Here is a 23173-nt window from a genome sequence, read left to right as displayed (position 1 = left end):
AAAGTTTCCATGCTGATGGAGAACTGCTTCACAGGAATGTGGCTAGCTATACATATCTTTGCTGAGGTATCTGGGGACAAGATTTTCAAAAACATAGTTTTCACATGAATGTCCCAGATCTTTATTTAGGAAAAAGGCCTGTTTTTCAACTGAGCAACCAAGTGCTTATAAAATACATGAGAAGTCAGTTTGGCCACATAAAATTCACTTTTATATGCTATATGACACTCAGGGTAACTTCACTGTTGGTTTAAGCTGATCAAAAATAGTGGTCCTGTTCTATCCTCCACCCCTTTCCTTGGATGAACACCTGAAAAAACCAAAACCACAGCTTGCCACACAAGCAGCCATCTGACCACAGGGTGGAGTGTGTGCTCAGAGGGGGGCAGGAGAAGGGGATTTCCCTTTGGAGCACCAACATGACACTGAACACAACCCCCATGTTCCTATTCTTGGGAATAGAAAGGTGGCAGTGATTTGGGTGCTGTCACAGTGGGTACTGCACTAGGGGCATGAGCAGGGCTCCTGATGACCCAGCCTGCTGGTGCAGTGCTGACTGCAGTGGCACATTACCCTGGGATATAAAAATAATATATATGTGTGTGTGTGTGTGTGTGTGTGTGTGTGTGTCCCTGGAGAAGTTCAACAACCATTATCCAACCATTATCCAGGCAGCACTGGATGCTTCTCTCAGACATGTCAGCGTGGACCAGGGGCATGTCAAGACACCCCTCAGAAAAACAGAGTAACCAGGTGGGCCATGCCTGGGACTACAACCTCTGGCTCACATCTCTCCCATAGGAAGAAGATCTGTGGCCACTGGAATAATTTATAAGCCATTTAAAAGCAAAGCTCTCTTTTAAAAACTGCTTAAACAATTGTCTAAAACTCCCCAGGTACTCACAGCCTTTGAAGTTTTCACCCAGGGTATGAATGTTAGTTGAAGTTTACCTAAAATTGCATCTTCTTCTCTTTTCCCTTTTGCTTCAACTCCAAAGGAAAAAAAAAAATGAAATTACAGTACAGGAATTAAATTTCAGCATGGAAAAAGGATATTTCTGCATTATTCAACAAATCAGAAATTTAGGATTACATTTATTATTAATTCAACAACTCCTTGAAGTTTAATTTCATTAACACTTGGGCTTCTCTAGAAATCTTTGATTGCTGAAATGTATCAAATAAAGAGGCCATAAAGAGGTGTCATCACATTAACACATTTTTTGGCCAGAAACAAATGGTGAATATTTCCAAAGCTATTATCTGTCATGTTGGATCATATGGAACCTCGGTATTATGAAAGAATTTTAAAAAATTCTTTGATTTTTCTGAGGTTTGGCTAGTCTGCAAATACTATGATCTTTATTAAGGACACTAAATAACTTCAGAGAGATGTGCTGTTATCTTGGTTTGGCAAACTTGAAGTGCTTTTAGATGTCTGGTTTGCCTTCCAGCCAAACCTTGCAATGGGTTTCATTGTTGACAATGCTGTGAAATCACTCATGCCTAAAACGCAATAACTGTACTTGAAGTAGCCTCATTAAGAAATAGTTTCCATCATATATTTTTAATCTTTCCTCTTCCACCTTTAGGAATGTGAGATGCTCTATGTATTAGAAGAGCCTTACACATTTACTAAAACAGGTGGAAAAACTTCAGTGATGAATGTCCAAAATGTGCAAAATCACATATATCAGCCTCTTGCTACTTTATTTTCAATATTTTATTTACAGGGGGCTTCATGTGAGAGTGGCTATGTCTACCCTGCCTGTCTTACAATCACATTGCTCTGATTTAGCCACACTTGGGTCCACCAGGCAATTAATTATTGCAACCCTTGTGATAAAAGCATTTCTTGGCAAAGAGCCACAACTATGGCACACAGCATGATATGGCATCAAATATGATTTGATTTACCGTGGAAGAAAAAGAACTTAATCCTGAGGCTTTGACACAGAAGCCCCTATAGAGGGCTCAGTCATCACCTTGAGGCAACAGCTCTGCTTTTCTGGTTTGCAGAATTCTAACAAGGAGGCTTCCTGAACTTCAATGTGTGTCAATTCCTGACCAGTTCTCAAAGGCTAAAATAAGGGTTCACTCCAGCACATTTTCCCCCTTTAAAAACAAAAGTGAAGGTAGAGTTGTTTTTAAGTGAGCCAGGCATCTGTGTGTCATACTGAGAAAGATTTACGATACACCTTAGGTCTTATCTTCCTTTGCCATTTTTATGGGGTGCATAGGTGCTGCTGCAGGAATAAGATGGTATCAACACACAAACTTGGATATAGCAGCAGAAGCACCTGAATCACAGAGTTATTAAGACTGGAAAAGATTTTCAAGATCTTTAAGTCCAACCTTTGACCAAACACTGCTGTCTCAACTAAACCAGAGCACTGAGAATCATGTTCAGTGTTTAATCAATTGCACATATATTTCACACTTGGAGATCATTCTAAAAACAGGTCTTTGACTACTTTGAACTGGGGCAGAGCACCTCAGAAAGCTGGTTTCACACAGACATCTCTCAGAGAAACTGCTGTAATATGTTCCTTGGTGTACTGGATTTCAAATCTGGCTTTATTTGCTCATTTGTGCAGTATCTCAGCCTGCTGTTTAATAGGAATACCAGAAAATGCATGCTATGCAACCTGAACCAAGGACTTTGGTGCTCTTTGCTGTCCCTAACTTAGGCCATTTCTTTCCCAAGTTGTCAGGTTTTATACTTGCCATCACAGTTCACAAAACTTCATCAGAGGTACAGTTTAATTTATCTGCCTGCTGAGCCTTATGGAAACTGTAAGCAAAGGTGGTCTGCACGAATGTAATACCTTGTACCACCCAAGAGGTGATATGAACGTGGATCAAGGAGGAGAGCTGAATTAACCAGACTCTTGCAATGTGCTAGAGTGAAATTTGGCATTAGGAAGGTTGCTCCACTTGAGATCAAGGCTCATTCTCACCAGAAAAGCACCATCAGCATTTCTCAGATATGAAATGAAAATCTGCCTCCTGCTCACGGTGCTTCTTTGCCCCCAGAAGAGCTCTCCATCCTCATTTTTTTTTCTGGAGGGGAGGGAGGGTGTTGAGCGATTTGACTGCTGAGCAGTGCAGTCAGCAGCATTCAGAAAGGGCAGGTTTAGGCAGCAAATCCAGGATCCCATTTACCAAATGGCTTCTGGGCACCCTCATCTCGAATGCACTGCTACTGATTTCAACAGGGCGACCTGGCACAGATTAAAACTCACGAAATATTCTTTTCTGTGGAGGTCCTCTTGTGAGAGAGGAAGCCTAGGGATGAAATCAGAACAAAGATACTGAAAGAGACTGTGTCTTTTTTAATGTACAGCTGCAAAACCCTGTTGAAAAACCTACTGAATTATGTCCTGCTCCATGAGCTTGCTGGTAATGACTGGGCAGCACCGGTTTTGTATGGCCAGACACAATTGTTGTTTCACACTAATGACATTATAATCACAAAAAAAATGTTCCTATTGCTGCTTACTCTCTAGAAGAAGTATCCACATGGGGAGATAAATGTTTCACAGAACATTTAGGTGAGCTGCTGCACAGCTCCAGCTGTGCCAGGAAGCCCCCACAAGTCTATGAAACTCATTTTGCTGAACACCAGAACTTATGCTTAGTAAGAACCAGCCAGCCTCTGGCCCAAAGATAGAGTTTGGAGTAACAGAGAAGGAGAGAAGCAGGGGGAAATGTGAAGGTACTTGCCTGGCAATGGAGAGTGGGTCCAGAGACAAAGTTCAGAACCAAATCTTTTTAGACCAATGACTGAATTTAATGTCAGACCATGCAAACATTTGCATGGAGGATTGTAAAAAGACTGCCCCTCTGCTAATGGCCAAACTACTTATGAGATACAGAACTACTACCCTGGTCACAAAAGTCAAACAAACCTCGAGTCTCCGTCTCCTGCCCCAGCTAATATGGGATCTCACAAACACATTTGCTCCTGGTACCCGATTTTGTTTATCTTCTTGATCATTTTTGACAAGTCTCTCCTCAGACTCTGGAACACACTAAACAATCATGATACCACAGTAGAAATTAAACTAGTGATAAATCCAGCACAGTTCTGTCAGTAGCTGAGACATTTTAATGTTCAAAGGTAGCATCACAAACTGTCCCCCACATACAAGAGGAAGGAAATTCAGGACAGAGACAGCAATGGAACCCTTGCAAATAACAATGGAGAGCACCTATCAGTGTATCCAAGCACCAGCACAATCCCCCACTGAAACTCTATGGTGACTTTTTGGCTCTGGATGTTTGCCAGAACAATAGCACCATTCTGCTTTATAGGAAAGGATATAGGCTTAGGTTATTAACCAAATGCAATATGGAAGATTTCAGCCTATCAAAACTACTTTTAGATGTATTATGAAATTTTAAAACCTTCCTGAAGTTTACCAGACTACAAGGTGGGGTTACTGTTGTAAAAAATGAATGCATAGCTGAAGGGGAAAGTGTTTTATAGCAACTGATAATACCTTAGGCACTGATAGGACATTTTTGCACAGGTTGAAAATGCATTCTTCATTTTTCACTGACAGCTGGTTAAGGGAGGAATGCAGTGAAAAGTCTATAAAAGTTTTAAAGAAACACCAGACCTGGACAGGTCTGTGCTTCTGTTTTTCTCCCACCCATGCTAGTAAGTGATGTTAGGTTTTTAACAATGTCATTTAGAGTCATTGCCACCTTGGCCTGTAACCACACCAGGAAACAAGGAGTCCTGAGCACCTTCTAAACCAGGAAAGACTGGGGATTTGTATCTCTCTTTTAATATAATTCTCAGTGCTGAAGCCCCCACCTTCCTTCTGCAACTTCATCTCTAACAGCTCCTCCCACTCTTTAAACCTTTCCCAAAAGAACTGTACCTTTTCACCTTTTTTCCCCCAGTTGCACTTTAAGAGCATCTTGTTCTTTTGCATTCACACAAGCACAGGTTACATCCGTGTCCTTCTTAAGGCATCACCTCTGTCCTCATTAGTGACAGTCTAGCTAAACCTGCATTACTAATGAGGGTCTTCTGCAAGTACATCTTTATTGGTCTGTCCTTTCTCCTCCTCTTTTCCCAGTGCTCCCTTTCTCTGAATCCCTTCATCAGCTTCCTCTTGTCTGATATTGGGTCAAGGTTTATTGCACTGAGGTCTTTCAGTAATTCAAGTTGTTATTTTCCTACTTTTTTCCATATCCTCTTATGCATTTCATCATGCTCTCAACTAGTCTCTATCTTTTCTTTAACAAAAAAAAACCCCACCCAATCAACAAAAACTTATTGTAGAAATTGTCAATTTTTCATGTAGAGAAAAATAATCTTGTAAAAAATAGATATTTGGTGATCTAATTTCCAGTAGAAGACAAAATAGCTTTGATATTCTGGCCATTCATCCTGAAATAGTACAACATAATAAAGCATACTTCTTGTTTCTTTAACCAATGCATCTATGATTTATTATCAAAATAAATTTATTCTTTCCTATATAGGCAGCAAAAAACCATAAAAAAGTATGTACAAAAATATTTTAAAATATGCTGCATGGATCCCAGTGGCATATGTTGTCATTCAGCATGATGGTGCAGGTATACTCTCCAAGAAGCACATAAATTGATTTTTCCACAAATTGGAATATTGTAATTGCAAAAGACTCCTGAAAACCCTTCTGTTACTGCCCTAGTTGGGCATTTGCTCTGCTGGAGTTTCTATGTTCCACACAGCTGTGATGTCCCTGTAACTTAGTGGGATAACCACTAAAGCTTTCTGATACTGTCTATGCCCTTTGGGCTTTTCCTTCCTTATATAAACCCTTCCCTTTCTTTAAAACAGGGACTTTGTGAATTCTCATGGACTAGGATCCCATCTGATTTGTCTTGAAAACTTCCCAGAACTTTCTAAGGAAACACCTAACATTCTGATTATTAATAATAATAAAAATTATATTATGATGAGAGCAGCAGAAGTGCTGCTGGCAGAATTATTTGCAATCCTAATAACACACAGACAGTGTGCTCTCCTGAACCTCTGCCCCTCCAGGTAATTTTGGCTGGGGGTTGTTTTGATTTTCCTTTTCCAATTCTGCTGTAGGCAGTTTTCTTTGCAGCTTCCATCCATTAATCTCAAAGTACTTTTACATAGAGGAATTAATTAAGAGTCTTACACACAAGAATTAATTAAGACAGTTTAAGACAGTAGTAGGCATGTTTTATCATCTCCATGTTGCACAGGGGGAACTGAGGTGAAGAAAAGAGTTGCCCAATTCTTTCAAAGAGCTGGGAATATACTTGGGCATGCATCATATCTTCTCAATTCAGTGTATCGGAATATCCTTTCTCTTTTCACACTGTGAGGCAAATAATCCAGTTTACCAAGTAAAATACTACTGACACACAGTCCTGTTCTTCAAAATGGAAACCCTTCCCTCAGGCAAATACCTCGGCCAGTCGAATTTCCAAACACATCCTTCTTTCTTATTTCAGACAGAAAGAAGCACACGGCACAAAAAGCAAACTACTGTAACTCTTGTGAGATCTGATAACATTTATAGTCTGCTAAAGAAATGCCCCAATAACTGAAATCTGTAATCTTATCATACTGCTTTAACAGACTCTCCCTTTTTCTCAGCATTCACGTGTATACTTCTGTTTGATCAAGAAAGAAATAGAAACCTAATGACTTAGGATTTTTATCTACAGTTCATAAAACCTTTGCAGAGCTGACGTTGTGCTATTCTGCTTCTGAAATGCACCAGTGCCACCTTCAGACCACGTGAAATAGTGCTTTTGCACAGCCCTCCATATGAAAGCTGCAGTGATTTTTTCTTTTCCTCCAGACAAGTCCTGCAGAAGCACAGGTATGAACCTGAACAGAATCTGCATGTTCACATACCAAAGCACAAGTGCTCACTGGGAACAGAAGTCCTTTCTTTTCATAAATAAACATTAATAAAGTGCAATCAAATGCTATTTTTTAATACCTGGCATGAGAATTCCAGTGTGTTCCCCTGCCACTGCCTGGGCAGCTCCCACTGGGCAGAGCAACACATCAGCTGGGATCTGCTCGGGCTCTCCTCCTTAACATCATTTGCCAACTGCTCCTGGTTACATTAGGTCCCTCAGCATTTTAAAACTAAGCCATTTGCATTTTTAGTTAGAGCTAGTTCTGAAAAAAAGTTAAAATACTTCTCAAATTAAAGAACAGGACTCTGGTATTTTGCATAAGAAATTATCCATGATATTAGTTCAAATTACATGTATTGGACTAAAGAATATGAAATCAACACTGGCTTGAAAATCAAGGTAGGAATTAATTACTTGAATTAATTTCTTTCACCCTGTCCTACAGTATAGTTGAAAGAAGAAAGTAAGCAGAAAACACTACTCACCCACTGTCATACCATCCATGTAACGCTTGATGATATCAAATGAATCTCTTAAATTTCCTTCTGTAATGTCAAATATGATATCTGCCTGGTTGGCTGGATATGTGGGTGTGATGGCACGAAGAAAAATAATCTCTGCAAGTAAAGAGTATCACAGAATGCACTGAGAAATATTTGAAAACAACACTGATGTTTGAATTTGATCCAAAATCAAATCCGCTTTGTCCTCAAAGCTGGTGGAAGACGCTACCCTCCCTTACCACTCCCAGTTTGTCCTTTAAAATGGAAAGGCAGAAAATCCAAGGGAAGTGAGGATTTGGGCAGATTTGTTTTCTCCTCCTATTTCCACCATCCAAGGGCCCTGAAGCCAAAACACTCTTACTTTTAAAATCAAAAAAGATTGCTCTGAAGAAGCCAATCAGATTTCCAGCATGTACCCAAAGAGGACAACAGCAAGGAACCACAGGCTGGGCTGAGGAAGGGACCAAAGAGATAAACCTCTCCACTCTGATTCCCTAGGCAGTTACACAAAGTATTGCCATTACTCTGGAGTACTGGAGGAGATGTTTAGGTTTAAAAGTAAAAGTGAGACTATTTTCAAGTCCCTTGTGAGGGACGGAGGTATTGTTCCTCTCATTATCCTCGCTCTACAGATGATGAAACTAGACTTGGAGCTGTAAGAATTCACTTGAGGCCATTCACTGAGTTACAATTTATGCCTTCTGGGCTTCAGTAGTAATCTCAGATCACTAGGTCTCATCTCTTTTTATTAAAACACGAGGATGGACTAATGAGGTTTGGGAAGCATGCTGGGCCAAACCCTTAGCTCTGCTGCCAGGACACCTGGTGAAGCTGAAGGGGCATGTATGGCAGCAGAAGTGGCCATGGGGCATTCCTCATTTCCCTGCAAGGCAGGGCCAGCCAAGGCCTGAAACAGGCCTGACAGAACCTCCAGGAGCTCTGCATCAGTGTTTGAATTGTTCCTATCTGGGCAAGGACTGGGGTGTCTTTTTCTCCACTCCCGCCTGGTGCAGAAGGGAACAGTCAGCTTTGGCTTTCATTTAGGAAAACTTTCTGAAACAGCAAGGCTGAGAGTTGGGTATATCAGAAATGGAGATTTAGGGCCTTTAAAAACCCCTCCAAAATAACCTTCCTTACCTCCACACCCTTCTGTCTGTGTCTGTGCTACTCAGTAAGGTGCTGAGAGCAGCTGGGCTGCAGGCAGCCATCCCTCTGATGGATGCATTGCCAGAAAATCCATACAAATGGCAAGGAGCCAAAACTGGCTCTTGACCTGTAAGGTTTTGGTTTTTATGTGAGCTAAGAAAGTGAGTGAAAAGTGAGCATGAAAGTGCAGGACTTAAAAACTTGTAAGTACTGCAGAAGACAGTCACTCGGGTGGTTTTTGAAATTCTTGTCTCAAAAACATTTTGTCCAGTCCTTGGAATTTCCCTCCCTTTCATCTATAACAAACAACACTTTGTTCATAGGTCAAAAATCAGCCAATCATCATATACTCAGCATAATTTATTTTGTGATTAATATCTGCATGTAACGTTTTTATTCTTGGAACAAGCCACCTGTCAGTAGCAAACAACAGATGAGAGAAATATATTTAGTACTTCATTCCTACAGCAAAACTGGCAAACAAGGGAAGAAAAAATGTCATGGGGCATATGGCTATTGTGTGAGTAAACGTGGTGCATGGCAATTCAGTCAGTATTTCCTTAGACTGGGAAGCAGTATGAGTTAGAGCTCAGATTGATTTTCTTTCCTCCATAAAATTAAAACTCCTGGGTATAGAAGGTTTTAATTAAATGAACAGTAAACTATAATTTGGAGCTGTGCAAACATTTATTGCACCGGTAGTGAGTCTGGCTTTAGGCAAGGATTTCCGGTGGAGGTTTTATATGCTGTAGTCTATTAAATGGAAGAAGGAGCAAACCACTTACCTTCAGGTCTTGTAAACTCTCTGAACGTGGGCAGTGAAATGACAGTGTGGGAAATCGTGTGCACAGGATCCAGCAGACAGCTGACATCATTTGGTCGACAGGACTTAATGCAACGGATGGTATCTGTCTTTTCTAGTCTGACACTAAGAGAAACCAAAAAGAGATTCATATATAGACTGAATATTAAATACTCTGTGTTTTGCAATCTAGGGAGCCAGAAACTGTAATTGACATAAGTGTTGATTCTTCCCACAAAAACTTAAGACAAATGCAGTTCATCTGAACTTTGGGACCCATGAAGAACTTGGTTTGGCTCAGAGTTGCAGTCGAAACCTCCTCAAACCCAGGTCTTCGAGCCAGGCATGTGAAAACAAAGCAAACTGTAGTGCCAAGATGCCATGCAATGTCCTTTTCCAAGGACAAACAGGACCAAACAATGAGACCCACACACTCTCAGCTGGCCTGTTCTCAGCAATTTCAGTGGAGCCACTTTTACTTGCACAAGTCTTTTTTACTCAGCCATGTAAAGCAGACACAATTGTTTCTGTTTTAGAAACCTGGCATAAACATGTAAAGGGCCACCTTTCACGATTTTCAGTGCAGCAAGGGCCAAAAGAGCCTCTTTTAAGTCTGTTTTTCACACCCTCCCTTTCCATCTGAAAGAACTGAGAAAACAGCAATGGAAACTAGGAGGGGGGAAAGTTAACCACATTATTTAAAATCTCAAAGTTTGAATTCTGAGCCCGGGGAAATGGTAAGGATCATTTCATATTCCATCTCAACCAGCTGCTCATTCGGCCTTGAAAGTCTATTAAAAGTTAAATGACTTCTCACCTTTGTCCACTAGAGTGAATTTAAAGTCACTTACAGTTCAAGAACTTCACACAATGCCCACTCTGTGTTCATGAGAGATGAAAGGACTGTGCTGGGACTTCAAATGTGACTAAGCCCCACAAATGATCTCAACTTTGACCTGCCCATTTCTACATATTTCTAAGTGGAAAAAGAAAATGCTGCAGTGTTGTGGGGAGGGGTGGGGGGAAGGGAATTCAAGTATTAAAATAAGAAAAAATTTCTGAGTTAAAGGGAAATCAAAAGAGAAAGATTTATTTTGTTAGATACCTCTGAAAATAAATCATTCTTGTTCTTTTCAAAATGTGTTATCCCAGTCCACACTTGCAAACCATCTTTTTTCAGATGTTCAAAGGGACCTTATGGCTCTATTTATAATCAATGTATCAGTAACTTCTTATTATATGTTCCCAGCTCTGCTCATCAAAGAAGATTAAGCCAAGCATGATGATACTGTATGAAGTTAAGTAAGGGGAAAACACAAATCAACATCAAGGAACTCATGCTTCAACAGATGTGAACTGGCACAGTCCATGGGGAGGCAACAGGGCTGTGTTAATACACACCAGCTGAGCCTGGTATTCACACCCTGTACTTGATGTTTTGGGACTGGACTGGAGACACAGGCCAGAAGAGGTGGCCTGTACCCTTTTACTTCCCACCATTATCTGTGTACAAAATCTTGTCATGTCCTAGACACCTCATTTACAAACAGTAGCTTGCATAACTTATATTGGGACACTATTACAGATTAAGTACTGTTAGAACATCCTAAATTACCACAGATCTATTTAGACAATAGAATTTGTATGCAAAAAACATTGTGGTGGGAGTGTCTCAGGCAGTCAGACCTCAGGTAGTGTCTCCTTTTGCTTCTTCCCGGGAATTAAAGCTTTACCCTCAACTTCAGTTGGAACAAAAGGCAAGTACAAGTATTTATGAAATACTTTGCCAATAAAGCCATGATTTTGTGTAAGATGAAGTCCTAAATAAGACTTGCATTCATGATTCTCACCTGTGGAGTAAGGCCTTCTGGCATGACTTTGGTACAGATCAGAGGATCTCAATGGTCACAGGTCATTTGTGTTAGCTCTCATCTAAACTGAGTTTATAGATCCATCCAGCTCCTAACCACACGGGTGACAGATAAATGTCTGTCAACTCTCTTTCTTTTGTCTCTCCTCTTACCAGTTCCACTAACTTGGGGATTTTTTGCATGCTCTGTCCACACTGCTAAACTGGTATCTGTCCTTTCATTATATTGACTCTCTGATCACCTTTCTTTTCCTATCCCTGCTAATTGCCAGCATATCCAAAGTGCAGTTGATAACACTTTGTTCTCTCATTGCTTAATCTTTTGGACATCTCTGAACTGGAGTAACTTCTTTCACAACTAACATCTATTTCAAATCCTGATATTTGCTATAAATTATATCCTCTGTTCTCATAATACTTTATAACATTATCCTTATACATCATCTTTGCATTTCATCTTCTGATTAGCTGATGTTTTCCATTTTGCTCATGTTCTCCTACAGTGGAGACTATGACTGGCAAAAGTTTCTTCCTCAGTGATGAGAACTTTTGTATTTGTACCTTTCCTTCAAGTTTTCTGCCTCTAGCACAAACTAAAGCTTTGGAGATCGTCTTCCCTCTAGGCATTTTCATTTAAAGAGAAGAAAGTTAATACACAGCTCAGCCGTTCTGATTATTTCCTACACATATAATAAAGTATAATCTTTTCATTCTTCTAAGATCCTGGTACGATTCTTTTTCATACTGTCTCTTAGATTCAGTCAATAAGTTCTTTGGACCAGGAGCTGTGATTTTATTTTCATTTGGAAAATATAAATAGCACTATGTAATTACCTATATGCTCCTGAAAGTCCCAGTGACACTACAGCAATCAAGTATCTAACACAGGGGAATGTGAGCTTTGTGTTCTTGCTAAATACAATTAGTGTGGGAGCATTTTACAACACATTTTAAAACTCCCTTCTTTTCCTGCCAAAAAGTATATATATTAATGTTTGCAAAAATGAAGTTTATTTTTGAATATTTATCCTACTTAATTATGGCTTCATAAGGAACTGCTAGCCAGAGTGTCTCAAGTAACATGGGCTTGTGCTCTCAGCATTTAAACCTGGGACTCTATCCCCACTGGCAGCTTCTGGCACCTTTATCAGGATGTGTCAACAGGCTTATTCAACATGGGCATTCCTTATGAGGCTTGAACTCTGCCTTGGGGAACAGGTGATGCTCTGGCAAGAGTGCTGCAATCCTGCCCCAATCCCTGCTATTGATGAGCCTGAGAGCTGCAGCTTCCAGCTGACGGAGTCATTCCTTGTGCCCAGGTGATTTAGGCTCAGCATCTTGGTTTAGAAGGTTCCCACTTCCTACCCTTGTACCATGGCTGTGCTGTCAGCCCTTGCTGAGATATTTTTTCCACAGGTGCATTCACATGGATTATTCCCTGTCCTATGGAATTACTGTTCTGCCTGTTTAGTGAGCAGCAGAGATAACTGAGCCCAGGGTAGTATAGAACATTAATTTTTGCATCATATCTCTGGAAATGAGCTTTTAATATTTATCAACACAAGGACTCCATGTAATAAATAAATGCTCTTCCAGCTCAGAATTCCAAAGATATTCCAGTTGTATTGTCTATGTTTAGGAGTAAACAAAGAAAGTCAAAGCAAAGGAAGAAAGATTTGGATATTGGAATTCTGACTGACTTTTCAGAGCACTTATGGTTTGGTGTGATTGTAGCTGTGGATAAAGTCTTTACTGGTCAAAATTTATCAGCTTTAATATGAAAGCTGGAGAGACAAAAGTGTTATGAGACAAATCAAGTATCTTTTTCAAATGTTCCTGTAGATGGGAATGTTTCAGCTTGTGAAACAGAAAGGAGCTCTCTGCTATTAGCTGAATACTGTTATGAAGTTGATTGCTGTTCTGTTGTCATTAGTTTTTCCATTCAGCAAAAATTCCACAGGAAGAAAGATGAAATATTTCTCAAATAAGATTAGCTTTTGTACCATCCTTAGAAGCTAGAACTGGGATCTGTACCTGGTGGAAATCAGCATTAGCTCACAGGACACAACAGAGCAACAATAAATAGGACAGCTTGAGAATCTGGGTGCCCATTTTATACTGACCCACGTGCTGGGGCACCTCAGGGATCCTAAGGGTCCAAGTTATGCCCTAAAATCCACACTATTTGCTGCATAAGTGATGAAATTTTCTAGAGATGTCTCAGATGAGACATTTTGAAGTATGTACCTATTTTCTTTGGAAAATTTAGCCCTAAACCTGTGTAACTGTGTATGATCAGTGGTCTTCCCTGTTGTGTTAAGTAAATTAAGAGCTTTCAGTCGTCAGTATGCTCAGGTAATGAACTCTTAGACACCAACTTCTGCTTTGTATTATGATGTAGAGTACACAGAAGAATCTCCACAAATTAAGATGTTCAGTTATAGGGGAAAGTGGAAAACTGTAATGATGATGGCAAATAAAATGCAAGTGCAGCATGCAACAGATGAACTAAAACTTTATTAAAATTGTGGGGGGGGGAAAAGCTACTCTTAGAAGAGAAAGAGTAGCCAATGATGACTGTAAGTTGGGGATCAAAGCTGTGCAGAGACAAAGATAAAAAGTTTGGCAATAAAAGTGTTGACAGTTCCGTGGCGGGAAAGTCGCATTTGAATTGTCAGAAGAAGGTCTCTGGGCTCTGTGATTTGCCGCTGCATGACCACAAGGCCACTGTGGTTGTTCACTTTTTTTGTGCTGAAAAACCCCTCCTGGTTCCCGCTGATGATGGACAGCTGAATTTTATCCCCAGGGACAGCATTGGAAGGACCCATGCGGAAAATGTCGGTGGGTACTTGAATGTTGGTGGGAAAAGAGAGGTGATAGTAGGTTATTCTCAGAGGCAGGCTCTGGCACTCCTTATTTTCATTACAAGGCAAGCGCTCACAGCGACTGCAAGAAAAGTGAGAACACAAGACAAGAGGAAGATTAGCGCACATTTAGCGAGTGGGAGGGAGAGCAAGGGCGGTGGGGGTGGGAAAAGATAGGCTGACTCCCATCCTGCATCCATTCTTCACTCATATTGCAAAGGGATATGATTTCAGTAAGGATGAACCTGCCTGCAGCTGGAGCTTTGGGAGGAGACTTGCCATTGTCAGAAGTGTTGCCCTTGCTCTGCACGCACAGATGGATCAAGTCTGGCACCTCAGCAGGGCTGAGAGTTTATTTTGATTTATGTCAGCCAAGCTCTCCTAGGGAGAACACTGGCACTGTTTTCCCCTCCAAGTTTTATTCTTTTGCTGGTTGGGCATATGTTCAGTAAAGGAAGAGATTCTAAATGGTAAGGGAGTTGTCTGTGTCTTACTTGGGATGTCTGGCTGTATTTTAAGACCGAGTGAAGTGTTCTGAAAACCGTGAATGTCCAAGGAATTGGTCTCTGAAGATGAACCTTTTCTTGCTGATATGGCACAGTAGTCCTCTGTACTATCAGAACCAACCAGAGTCAAACACCCATCCAGGCAAGCCCTGAAAACAAGATCCAGTGGCCTGATGTCTCTAGCATGTGTCCTACACATTCAGTCTCCTCTTACATAGCTCTAAGTCATGGGAATTATTCTGGTGAGAGAGGAGTTTGCCCTCTGTTCTTTCATTCCCTCAGCACTGTGTCACAGCGAAAAATCCAGAGCACTAGCAAGAGATCACCCATACAGGCTGGCAGGGAGCAACAAACCTTAACAGCAGTCACAATCTTCATGCATTCTGCTCCAGAGAGAAGTGAACTTTGTCCAGAAAATGTGGGAGACAGCTATGGGCATCCAAGGCACTGCTGTTTTAAGAGTGTTAATAGTTTATGAACACATTAATGAAGATCTGATGTCGTGGTACCTGGTGGGTTTGAGAAGTGTGTTGCTTACTGGGTAAGTTTGTATGCATTTCAGATTAAAGATATGCTCAAATCACCACATAGGTATCCAAGCATCCTTTCAGGCAGGTGTGTGGAAGTAAAGGTAGACAACAACAATCTCAGCTGGATGATGACTTTACAAAATTTCATCATTATCAGCCTGAGCATTTAGCTCCAAACGTGCCTCATGCAAAACTATGAATCAATTAAATTAGATGCAAGAGTCTCCCCACTCCAAGCAGTATTTGCTCCACAGGTTGAAATTCTGGAACCTAAACAACTTCTTTCTTTACCAAGAAATGCTCCAGCATAAAAACATAGTTTGTTTCTTACCACCTCAAGGAAATCTGAGTGCCCATTTCATTACTTTATCCTGACATGAGTTTGAGCTCCTGTCATCAGTGTCTGCTACCAACAGAACTGTGGTTTATAAGCAAGGCCCACTTTGCTGCCAGTGCAGGGTGATCTGAATCCCAGGAACTTCTCATTATATGCAAAATCAGCACTTTCAAGAAGACTAATTAAAAGTACCCTCAGTTCTTCAATTAAGGTGTTGCATGTTTTCTTTTAATACTACTTGCAAACAAAAGTGGTTCTTTGAAGCAATTCTTTGAAGATTTGAATGCATTCTTAATTTTATTCATGTGTTTAAAGATCATACACAAGTCCTCACAGGATGGCCAGCTAATTAGGTGTGGATACTCTTGAAGTATTTTCAGGTATGGAGTGCTCTGCATTCTTTTCTGAAACGTCATTAATAACTCCACTAACAAGAACGACTTGGTGTTGTTAAAATCATGAGGCTACTTGGTTTTGCTGAAATCATGGAGCAAGTTGAGACAGTTAATTCCTTAGTTGGAAATGTTTTCTTCAAGTACAACTTCTTAGAAGCATGTACATGCTTATGAGCACTTACACTCTCATAAAGATCCTCTCCCTTATTATTTTATAAAAGTAAAATACATTTTTAAATTATGGCCAGAATTTTTAAAGAGAACAAAAAAAACAAAGCTTCCAGTTTTCAAAGACTTGAAAAAGAACGCTCTGTGGATTCAGAAAGTTATTTCTGAAGATAGATGTGCCTGCTAGGAGCAGATAGATTTTAGCTAGGAGCTAAAATTATTCAAAATTCGTCATCTTTTATCTCATGCTTTGGTGGTATGCACTGCACAGTGCACTGTAGGTTCAGTTAATGTGCAGTAATTGTTCCAGCAAATAACCACAAAGGAGAGATAGCAAATATTATTGCTTTCAAGAACCAGGGTTCATCGTGGGGTCACACACCACAAAGGTGAGAAGCAAAGAGCATTTCAACCCCAGTGTGCTCTCTAGACTTCAGTGAGCAGCAGGAATCACATGGAGGGGGAATGCAACAAGCTGCTGTTATATGTCTTTGCAAAACTCTGAAATCAGGTGCATGGGCTACAAAAGTAAGTGTATACTGCTGATAAATGCTTATTCCTGAATTTGAACCCAGTTGTTTTAGCTCACTTTCTGCTCTGTTCTGTTTACTTATGTGGCTGAAATACTGGTTTTAAAGAATTACTCCCATTTGAATTTCATGTACCAAACACTGATAAGTGAAAACTACCAAAACTAGAGGGATTCCACTGGCAGATAATGAATACAATATTTTGTAACAGAAAAACAAGGAGAAAAATATTTTGTGCCTTCCTTCACGTTAATTTCTGGGTCAGATTTTCATTAAGCTCAAAGGAGTTGAGTGGTATGAAACAACTGAAACAACTCCTCAAGTACTGAAGGAAAATGAACTTTTTATTAGTAAGCTTTAGGGCTTTATGCCTTTCTTCCTACAGGGAAACCAACTTGACATGGTGAACAACTAACCAAGTTTTATTACTGAACTATACCCTCACTGTACATTCTATGCTGTAGATTTCCAGAGCTGTTCCAGTCTTCAGGCCTCCTAGAATATATTCCACTGCAAAGGCTCTTGCTCATACTGTCATGGGTGTGTACTTCTTTTCAGCAGCTTGCACCACACCACAAGGTCCAAGTGAGCCATGGCCACATCATGGACATTGATGCTCGTGATCAGCTGTGCAGGGAAGGTGGTTTTTGTCTTAGAACACAGCTTTAAGGGAATGAAACCAACTGATGGTTGGTCTTCACAGAAAATTCTTAACTGGAGGAGAATCTGGAGCCCCACTTCAGGAAGGAAAACAGGATGCAGAAGAGTAGCAATGAGGATGGACAAGTGCTCTGTATGCTTCTCCTAGAAAATATCTAGGACATTTCAGCCATTGGTTATATTTTGGTGAAATTTTAAGGAGTTAAAAACATGTTCTAATAATGATAAGCACCAGGCAACCTTGATAATATGCACAGACATGTTTAGAAAATACAAATAATTCCCCATTTGGCTCAATGCAGCACATGTTTGACATGTTGCCATAAACACTTTATCTTTTCTACTATTTTTCTTGGCTTAAATATTACAAATGTTAGACTTCAATGCCATATAAAGAGAAGTTAATTGTTATGAAATTTGACAACAAAAAACGTTTGGCAAGGCAGCGCAGCAAGTTAAGTTCTATTATGAGGAGCAGCAGATGTTATCTACCCTGGGAAAAATCCCAAGCCTATAGATTGATCCATGAAACACAAAAAGCGGAATTTAAGTAAAAGAGATAAGGTTTTAATTTCAATAAAATTGATACCATTTAGATCAAGCCAGGCATTCTGCTGTTTTTGGGGAAGATAACACACTCTGTTTCCTCCTGGAGCTCAGAGTATCTAAACAGCACCCTGAGGTTTCAGCCCATAGCTTGGGATGATACTGCAATTTACCTGATGGCAATTGCCACTGCAACAGCCACCATGCAAAAACCTCTGCTTTACAGGTACTGGTAAATAAGCTTTTGGATCACTGAGTGCTCCTGCCTGTACATAAGGCTTTTAAGGAAAAATAAAAATAAGGAAACTTTGATTTACACGACTGATGCCTATTAAATTATAGCTATTCCAAAGAAAATAATGGGGAACAGCGTAAAAAGATTTCCTGAGGTGCCAGCTTGACAAAAATGGAAAAATAAATTGTCTTTCTTATGATGTGCCAAGTTGGTGAGACTGGAATGTGTTTTGAATAAAAAGGAGATAAAAAATGGTATCTGTACTAGGTGTGATAAGAAGCCAACTACTTTGATTTTATACCCTGGGTGAAAAAGCAATTTAATGTCATTATCATGCAGAACATAACAAAGATATGCTGGCTATCAGCCCTGCTGGCGTACATATGCAGAACTGATTCACTCAAGGAGATGTGAAGCAGTTTGGATATAAAAGGGTGCTAAAGAGCTGTCTGATGAAACTGCTCCCCAGTGAGCACCAGATAATTCTCCCCATAAACCCTGATTCTGGCATGTTGGTGTAACACTGGTATCCAGCTGAGTGTGAGAGCACCTGTGGAATCCACTGTGCTCATCAGTGACATCAGTGAGCTCACATTCTCTTTGCTTTATGCAAGTATGTTTTCAGCAGTACATTTAGTAACTATCTGTAGCTGTTGAGAGGGGGAAACCTAATAAATCCAACAAGATAATAACTTAAAGTATTAAAATAATTAGAATTTCACTGAGCAGCTGCAGGATTTGTGTCTGACTCAGCCTAATTATAGCCTGAGCACATAAGAAGGATCTCACCCTATGAGCAGGACTGAGTTAGGCAGAGAAAGCCATTACAGAACCCATCAACCTAGACACAGAAAAGCATTCAGACACTCCACTGCTTCCCCAAAATATGCCATATAGCTCAAAGAGCCAATGAAGTCAAATACAGATAAGAGAGAAAATGAGATTGAATGTGTGTATGATGTGTATTTTATAAATTGAACTCTGCAATGCTGGAATGTCTGTAAGAGCAGAAATTCTACCTAGTGGCCCATTGCACAATGCACTTTTTGCAATTTTTTTAAAATTAGGATACCAATGAACCCACAGTCCTACAAATAAAGAGAACATCTGCATCATGAGGCACTGCCTGGTCACTAATGTGACAAATTTAATTTAAAATTTAATTCTTATTACCCTTCCCAGAACACAAGCATATTTTATAAGTAGCTGGGTTGACACCATGAACTTCCTCTCCAGCATTCTGATCAAATGCATCTGCTGTGCCACTTATATGACATTTCAAAGACTAATCCACAAAATCCCTGAGATGATCAGTGTTGACTTCATTGTACAGAGAAGGCACAGAGTACTCAGGTCTGTCTGACAGATGGTGGCCATGCCAGCACTGACTGGGAAAAGCAACAGTGGGCTGATAAGAAATGTGATTTGTCAGCTTTCCTCCCTGGCTGGTGGAGCACACACTTACCTGAGTACGGGGCACACTGGAAGCAACCTTTAGAAGAATTGCTGGAGCACAGGGTGGCCAGGAGGCAAAGCATCACTTTCACCAGCCATAAACTCTAGCTACACAGCTGAGGACTTGCAACAACTTCTCCTCCCTGCTGGCACTATTTGATGGGTATAAAAGAGCTGCTAGCTGCCCCTCCTCCTAGAGCTGTCTCCTATTTTCTACACCAGTATGCACAGACTATCTCTGAGCTAGGTTAGAGACACAATTAGGGGCAGGATTCCCGGGTTTTTAATACAGGTGAAAATTGGATACAAATTGAAAGACGGGAGATTTATGTAAGATATTAGGAAGAAATTTTTCATTGTGAGTGTGGTAAGACACTGGAACAGGTTGACCAGTGAGGTGCATCCCCCAACCCTGGCAGTGCTCAAGGCCAGTTTGGATATGGCCTTGAGCAAACTGGTCTAGTGGGACATGTCCCTGTACATGGCAGAGAGGACTGGGACTAGATGATTTTTAAGGTCCATTCTAACCCCTTAATATTCTATGATTCAATTAAATGGTACCAAAAATAAGACATTCTTGCAATGCTTTGCAACAATACAGGTGAGACTACAGAGAGGAAGCTAAAAAGAAGTTTTTAGCTGAACTGTGACGGTAAGGAAAGATCATGTGTGATTCTGAAATAAAAGCCAAGGATTTCAAAGCCCAGTGTAGCCCTCCTGTCAGGCTGCCTGCAAGGGAGCCAGACAGAGAGTATCTGCTTGTGGCTCTGGAGATCATTATGGTGCAAACCACTGACACTTGGCACTTTTTAAGGAGTATCTTTTTTTCTTAGAAAGAGTAGCATGAGAAAGAAAGCAGACTTGTGTGTGCAAAACATATTGTGCCAACACAATACGTATTTGCTAGAAACTGCTCTGTCCTCAGTCAGGCAGTGGCATGGCACTGAGGAGATTATGCCACAAAAAACTGCAAAAGCAGGTACTTACGTGTCTCCTGACTTGCGGTAGTTCTCGGGGCACTCCAAGGACAGGCAGCGAAAGCCGCCCTGGATGTTAAAGCAGGTCTCGTTGAAAGAGCAGTTGTGGCTTTCTGCAACACACTCATCAATATCTGCCAAAGAAACGGGGGCATGGATTAAACACTGCTTTTCCTGTCCCTGGCAGGTGCCAGGCAATGACACTACCCTATCAGATACTACAGAACGTGGGGTGCAATTAAACATTACTACAGGATTGCAAGGAGAGGACAAAAGGACATAAAAAGAAGAACACTAACCCAACCAACCAGCAAGAAGAAAAGGAAGAGCAGCAGTGCCACTAAGTGGACAAGACCTAAATATTTGCTGACATGTTGACATATTTCCTTTTAATGGCTAAACAAACTCATAGCATTTCACCATTGGAATCTTCATTGTAAGAATTCTTTATAATTATTTAATAATGTTTTTAAAAGTAATCTCTACTGAATTACTTTGTAACTGAAATTTCCTGTATGTTTATTATAAAAGGTTTCTTGTTTCTTCAGATGTTGAGCTGACATGTACTGAATTACCTAGAATGTTGTAGAAAGGCATTTTTTAAATACAAAAACTGCTAGAATGTGTCAGAATTCCCCAATCCAGTGAGGTCTCCCTGCAGTTATTGAACCCACCTTGGCAGTTGCGTGCATTGGGTGCCAGCCTGTACCCAGTGGAGGGACAAGTACATTGAAAGCTCCCAGGAATATTAATGCATCGAAAGGAACAGATATGTCCTCCAGTGGGCAAAGCACATTCATCAATATCTGCAAGAAAAAAAAACACCATTAATTTTCTATGTGTTCATGACATTCAGCCAGTTCAGTGCACATGAACAGTGCTCCTGCTATCAGCTTGAAATACAATTCAATGATTCTAATTTCTTCTTCTCCTTCTTCTTCTTCTTCTAATGAAGATCATCAGATAAGTGTGGCTCTAGCCAACAACATCTAAATAGCAAAGATTTTCAGGAATAAATAGAACTCTGAAGAAACTCAAAAGCTATATAAGAGCCCAAGACACAAAGTAATGGATGAGAGCAAGCCCTTTACATGTATTGTAGTGCTTTATAAAAGGGAGGGAGAGGAATAGTTTTATTTTTACAAAAGGAAATCAAAAGTAGGTGTTCTGTCCAAGACCTTGTTTAGTAAGCTCAGAATCTTGGCCATGAGGTCACACCCACATCTTCCTTGCATTTGAGAACATATTAGCTCAGAACCAGCCACAAAAAGAGGATATATAAAATACTACCTAGTAATATAATGTATTACATATGTAACACATAAATATGCTCATATCCCCACTTGTTGAAGACTAGAAATTCTGGTAGTTCCTCAGGAAAAAGACAATTTTCTGTCAAGTTACAAAAGTGTGCCCAGCTACAGTTCAGTGTAAACAGCAAAAATGACACCATACATACAAAGAGATGCTTCTAGGAAAGGACATGGGCGGGAGACCTTCATTAAATACAGTTTCACAAGAAAATACCCAAGAGACTCAAATGTTAAAATGATAAATTACATGGAATTCCTCGCGTTTGTTACAGCAAGAAGAAGAAATGCCCACCCAGCCTTTCCCTGCAGCACTCCAGAGCTCACCTTCACAGGAAATGCCATCGATGTCGCTGAGCTGGAATCCACGGCGGCAGTAGCACTGGTAGGAGCCGTACACATTGGCACACTCCTGACTGCAGGGGTTACTCTCACACTCATTCAAATCTGAAATGCAAAGTGATTCACCTGAACCCCACGTTTCTTCCAATATTCATCACTCCTAATACTGGAATAGGACAAAATTTTGGAAGGTAGTTTTTTTAATTAAAAAAGGATGGTACATGTCACTGAGTAACCTGGAAATAAGGGACTCTCAGTGTGTTACTCTTAACAGGCAGTATAGGTTAATTTGCACTATAATTTCCTCCTGCACTTCAAGGTGTGAGACTGGGAGGGAATCTTAAGGCCAACACTTACATTTTTGTCTGTGGATATCAGCAAGGCTGGTTTTGAACCTGAATGAGTTGAATCACCCTTCAAAGTACAGCAAAAGCAGACCCATACTCCTCTGCATCACAGAATCATTCAGGCTGGAAAATACCTCTAAGACCATTGTGTCCAGCCTGTGACTAAGCCCCACCTTGCCACCCAGACCAGAGCACTGAGTGCCACATCCAGGCGTTCCTTGGACACCTTCAGGAGGAGGACTCCACCACCTCCCTGAGAAGCCCTTTCCAATGCCTCACCACCCTTTCAGGGAAGAAATTCTTCCTGATGTCCAACCTGAACCTTCCCTGGTGCAGCTTGAGGCTGTGTCATCTTGTCAAATGCTGCAGTCTAAGGGTGATGTATTCAAGCTGTGGGCTATAGTGGCCTCGACTAATCACAGCAGCATTCATGTAATCAAGGAGACTGCACTGAGAGGATTTCTCGTGCCATTCCAGTGCAGTCGTGCAAGCTAAAATAAAAAGCAGCTAAAAGAGCAATGAGCTGTTTTTCTCACACTCCACAACCAAAGCACTGACAGTCATACCTTCACAGGATCTACCATCAGCTGAAAGTTTGAAGCCCATGGTGCAAGTGCAGTAGTAGGAACCAGGAGTATTCTCACATTTGTGAGCACAGAGGCGGCCTGGGTAGCGCCTGCATTCATTGATATCTGCAAGGACAAGCACACAGAGAGTGATTATAAAGGTTTGATTGCT

General features: G+C 40.6%; 1 protein-coding gene across 4 annotated transcripts in view; it reads right to left on the bottom strand.

Moving 5' to 3' along the window:
• FBLN1 (fibulin 1) overlaps window positions 1-23173 on the bottom strand; it is an 88752-nt gene that overhangs the window by 5659 nt on the left and 59920 nt on the right. For 3 of the 4 annotated variants that reach the window (XM_085570078.1, XM_021529922.2, XM_085570079.1), the window contains 6 exons: window positions 23002-23127; window positions 22074-22193; window positions 21111-21242; window positions 20447-20570; window positions 9347-9489; window positions 7398-7529 (listed from right to left, as the gene is read on the bottom strand). In XM_085570078.1, the coding sequence (XP_085426204.1) occupies window positions 7398-7529; window positions 9347-9489; window positions 20447-20570; window positions 21111-21242; window positions 22074-22193; window positions 23002-23127 (777 nt within the window). Of the gene's footprint in view, window positions 1-7397; window positions 7530-9346; window positions 9490-13728; window positions 14180-20446; window positions 20571-21110; window positions 21243-22073; window positions 22194-23001; window positions 23128-23173 lie in introns of those variants that run through there. The other variant, XM_021529923.3, reaches the window with a different exon arrangement.

The sequence above is a fragment of the Lonchura striata genome, chromosome 1A (assembly GCF_050655825.1).
Source record: "Lonchura striata isolate lonStrDom1 chromosome 1A, ASM5065582v1, whole genome shotgun sequence".
Classification (NCBI taxonomy): domain Eukaryota; kingdom Metazoa; phylum Chordata; class Aves; order Passeriformes; family Estrildidae; genus Lonchura; species Lonchura striata.
The sequence above is the reverse complement of the archived record's forward strand: the minus strand, read 5'-3'. Positions and strand labels throughout refer to the sequence as shown.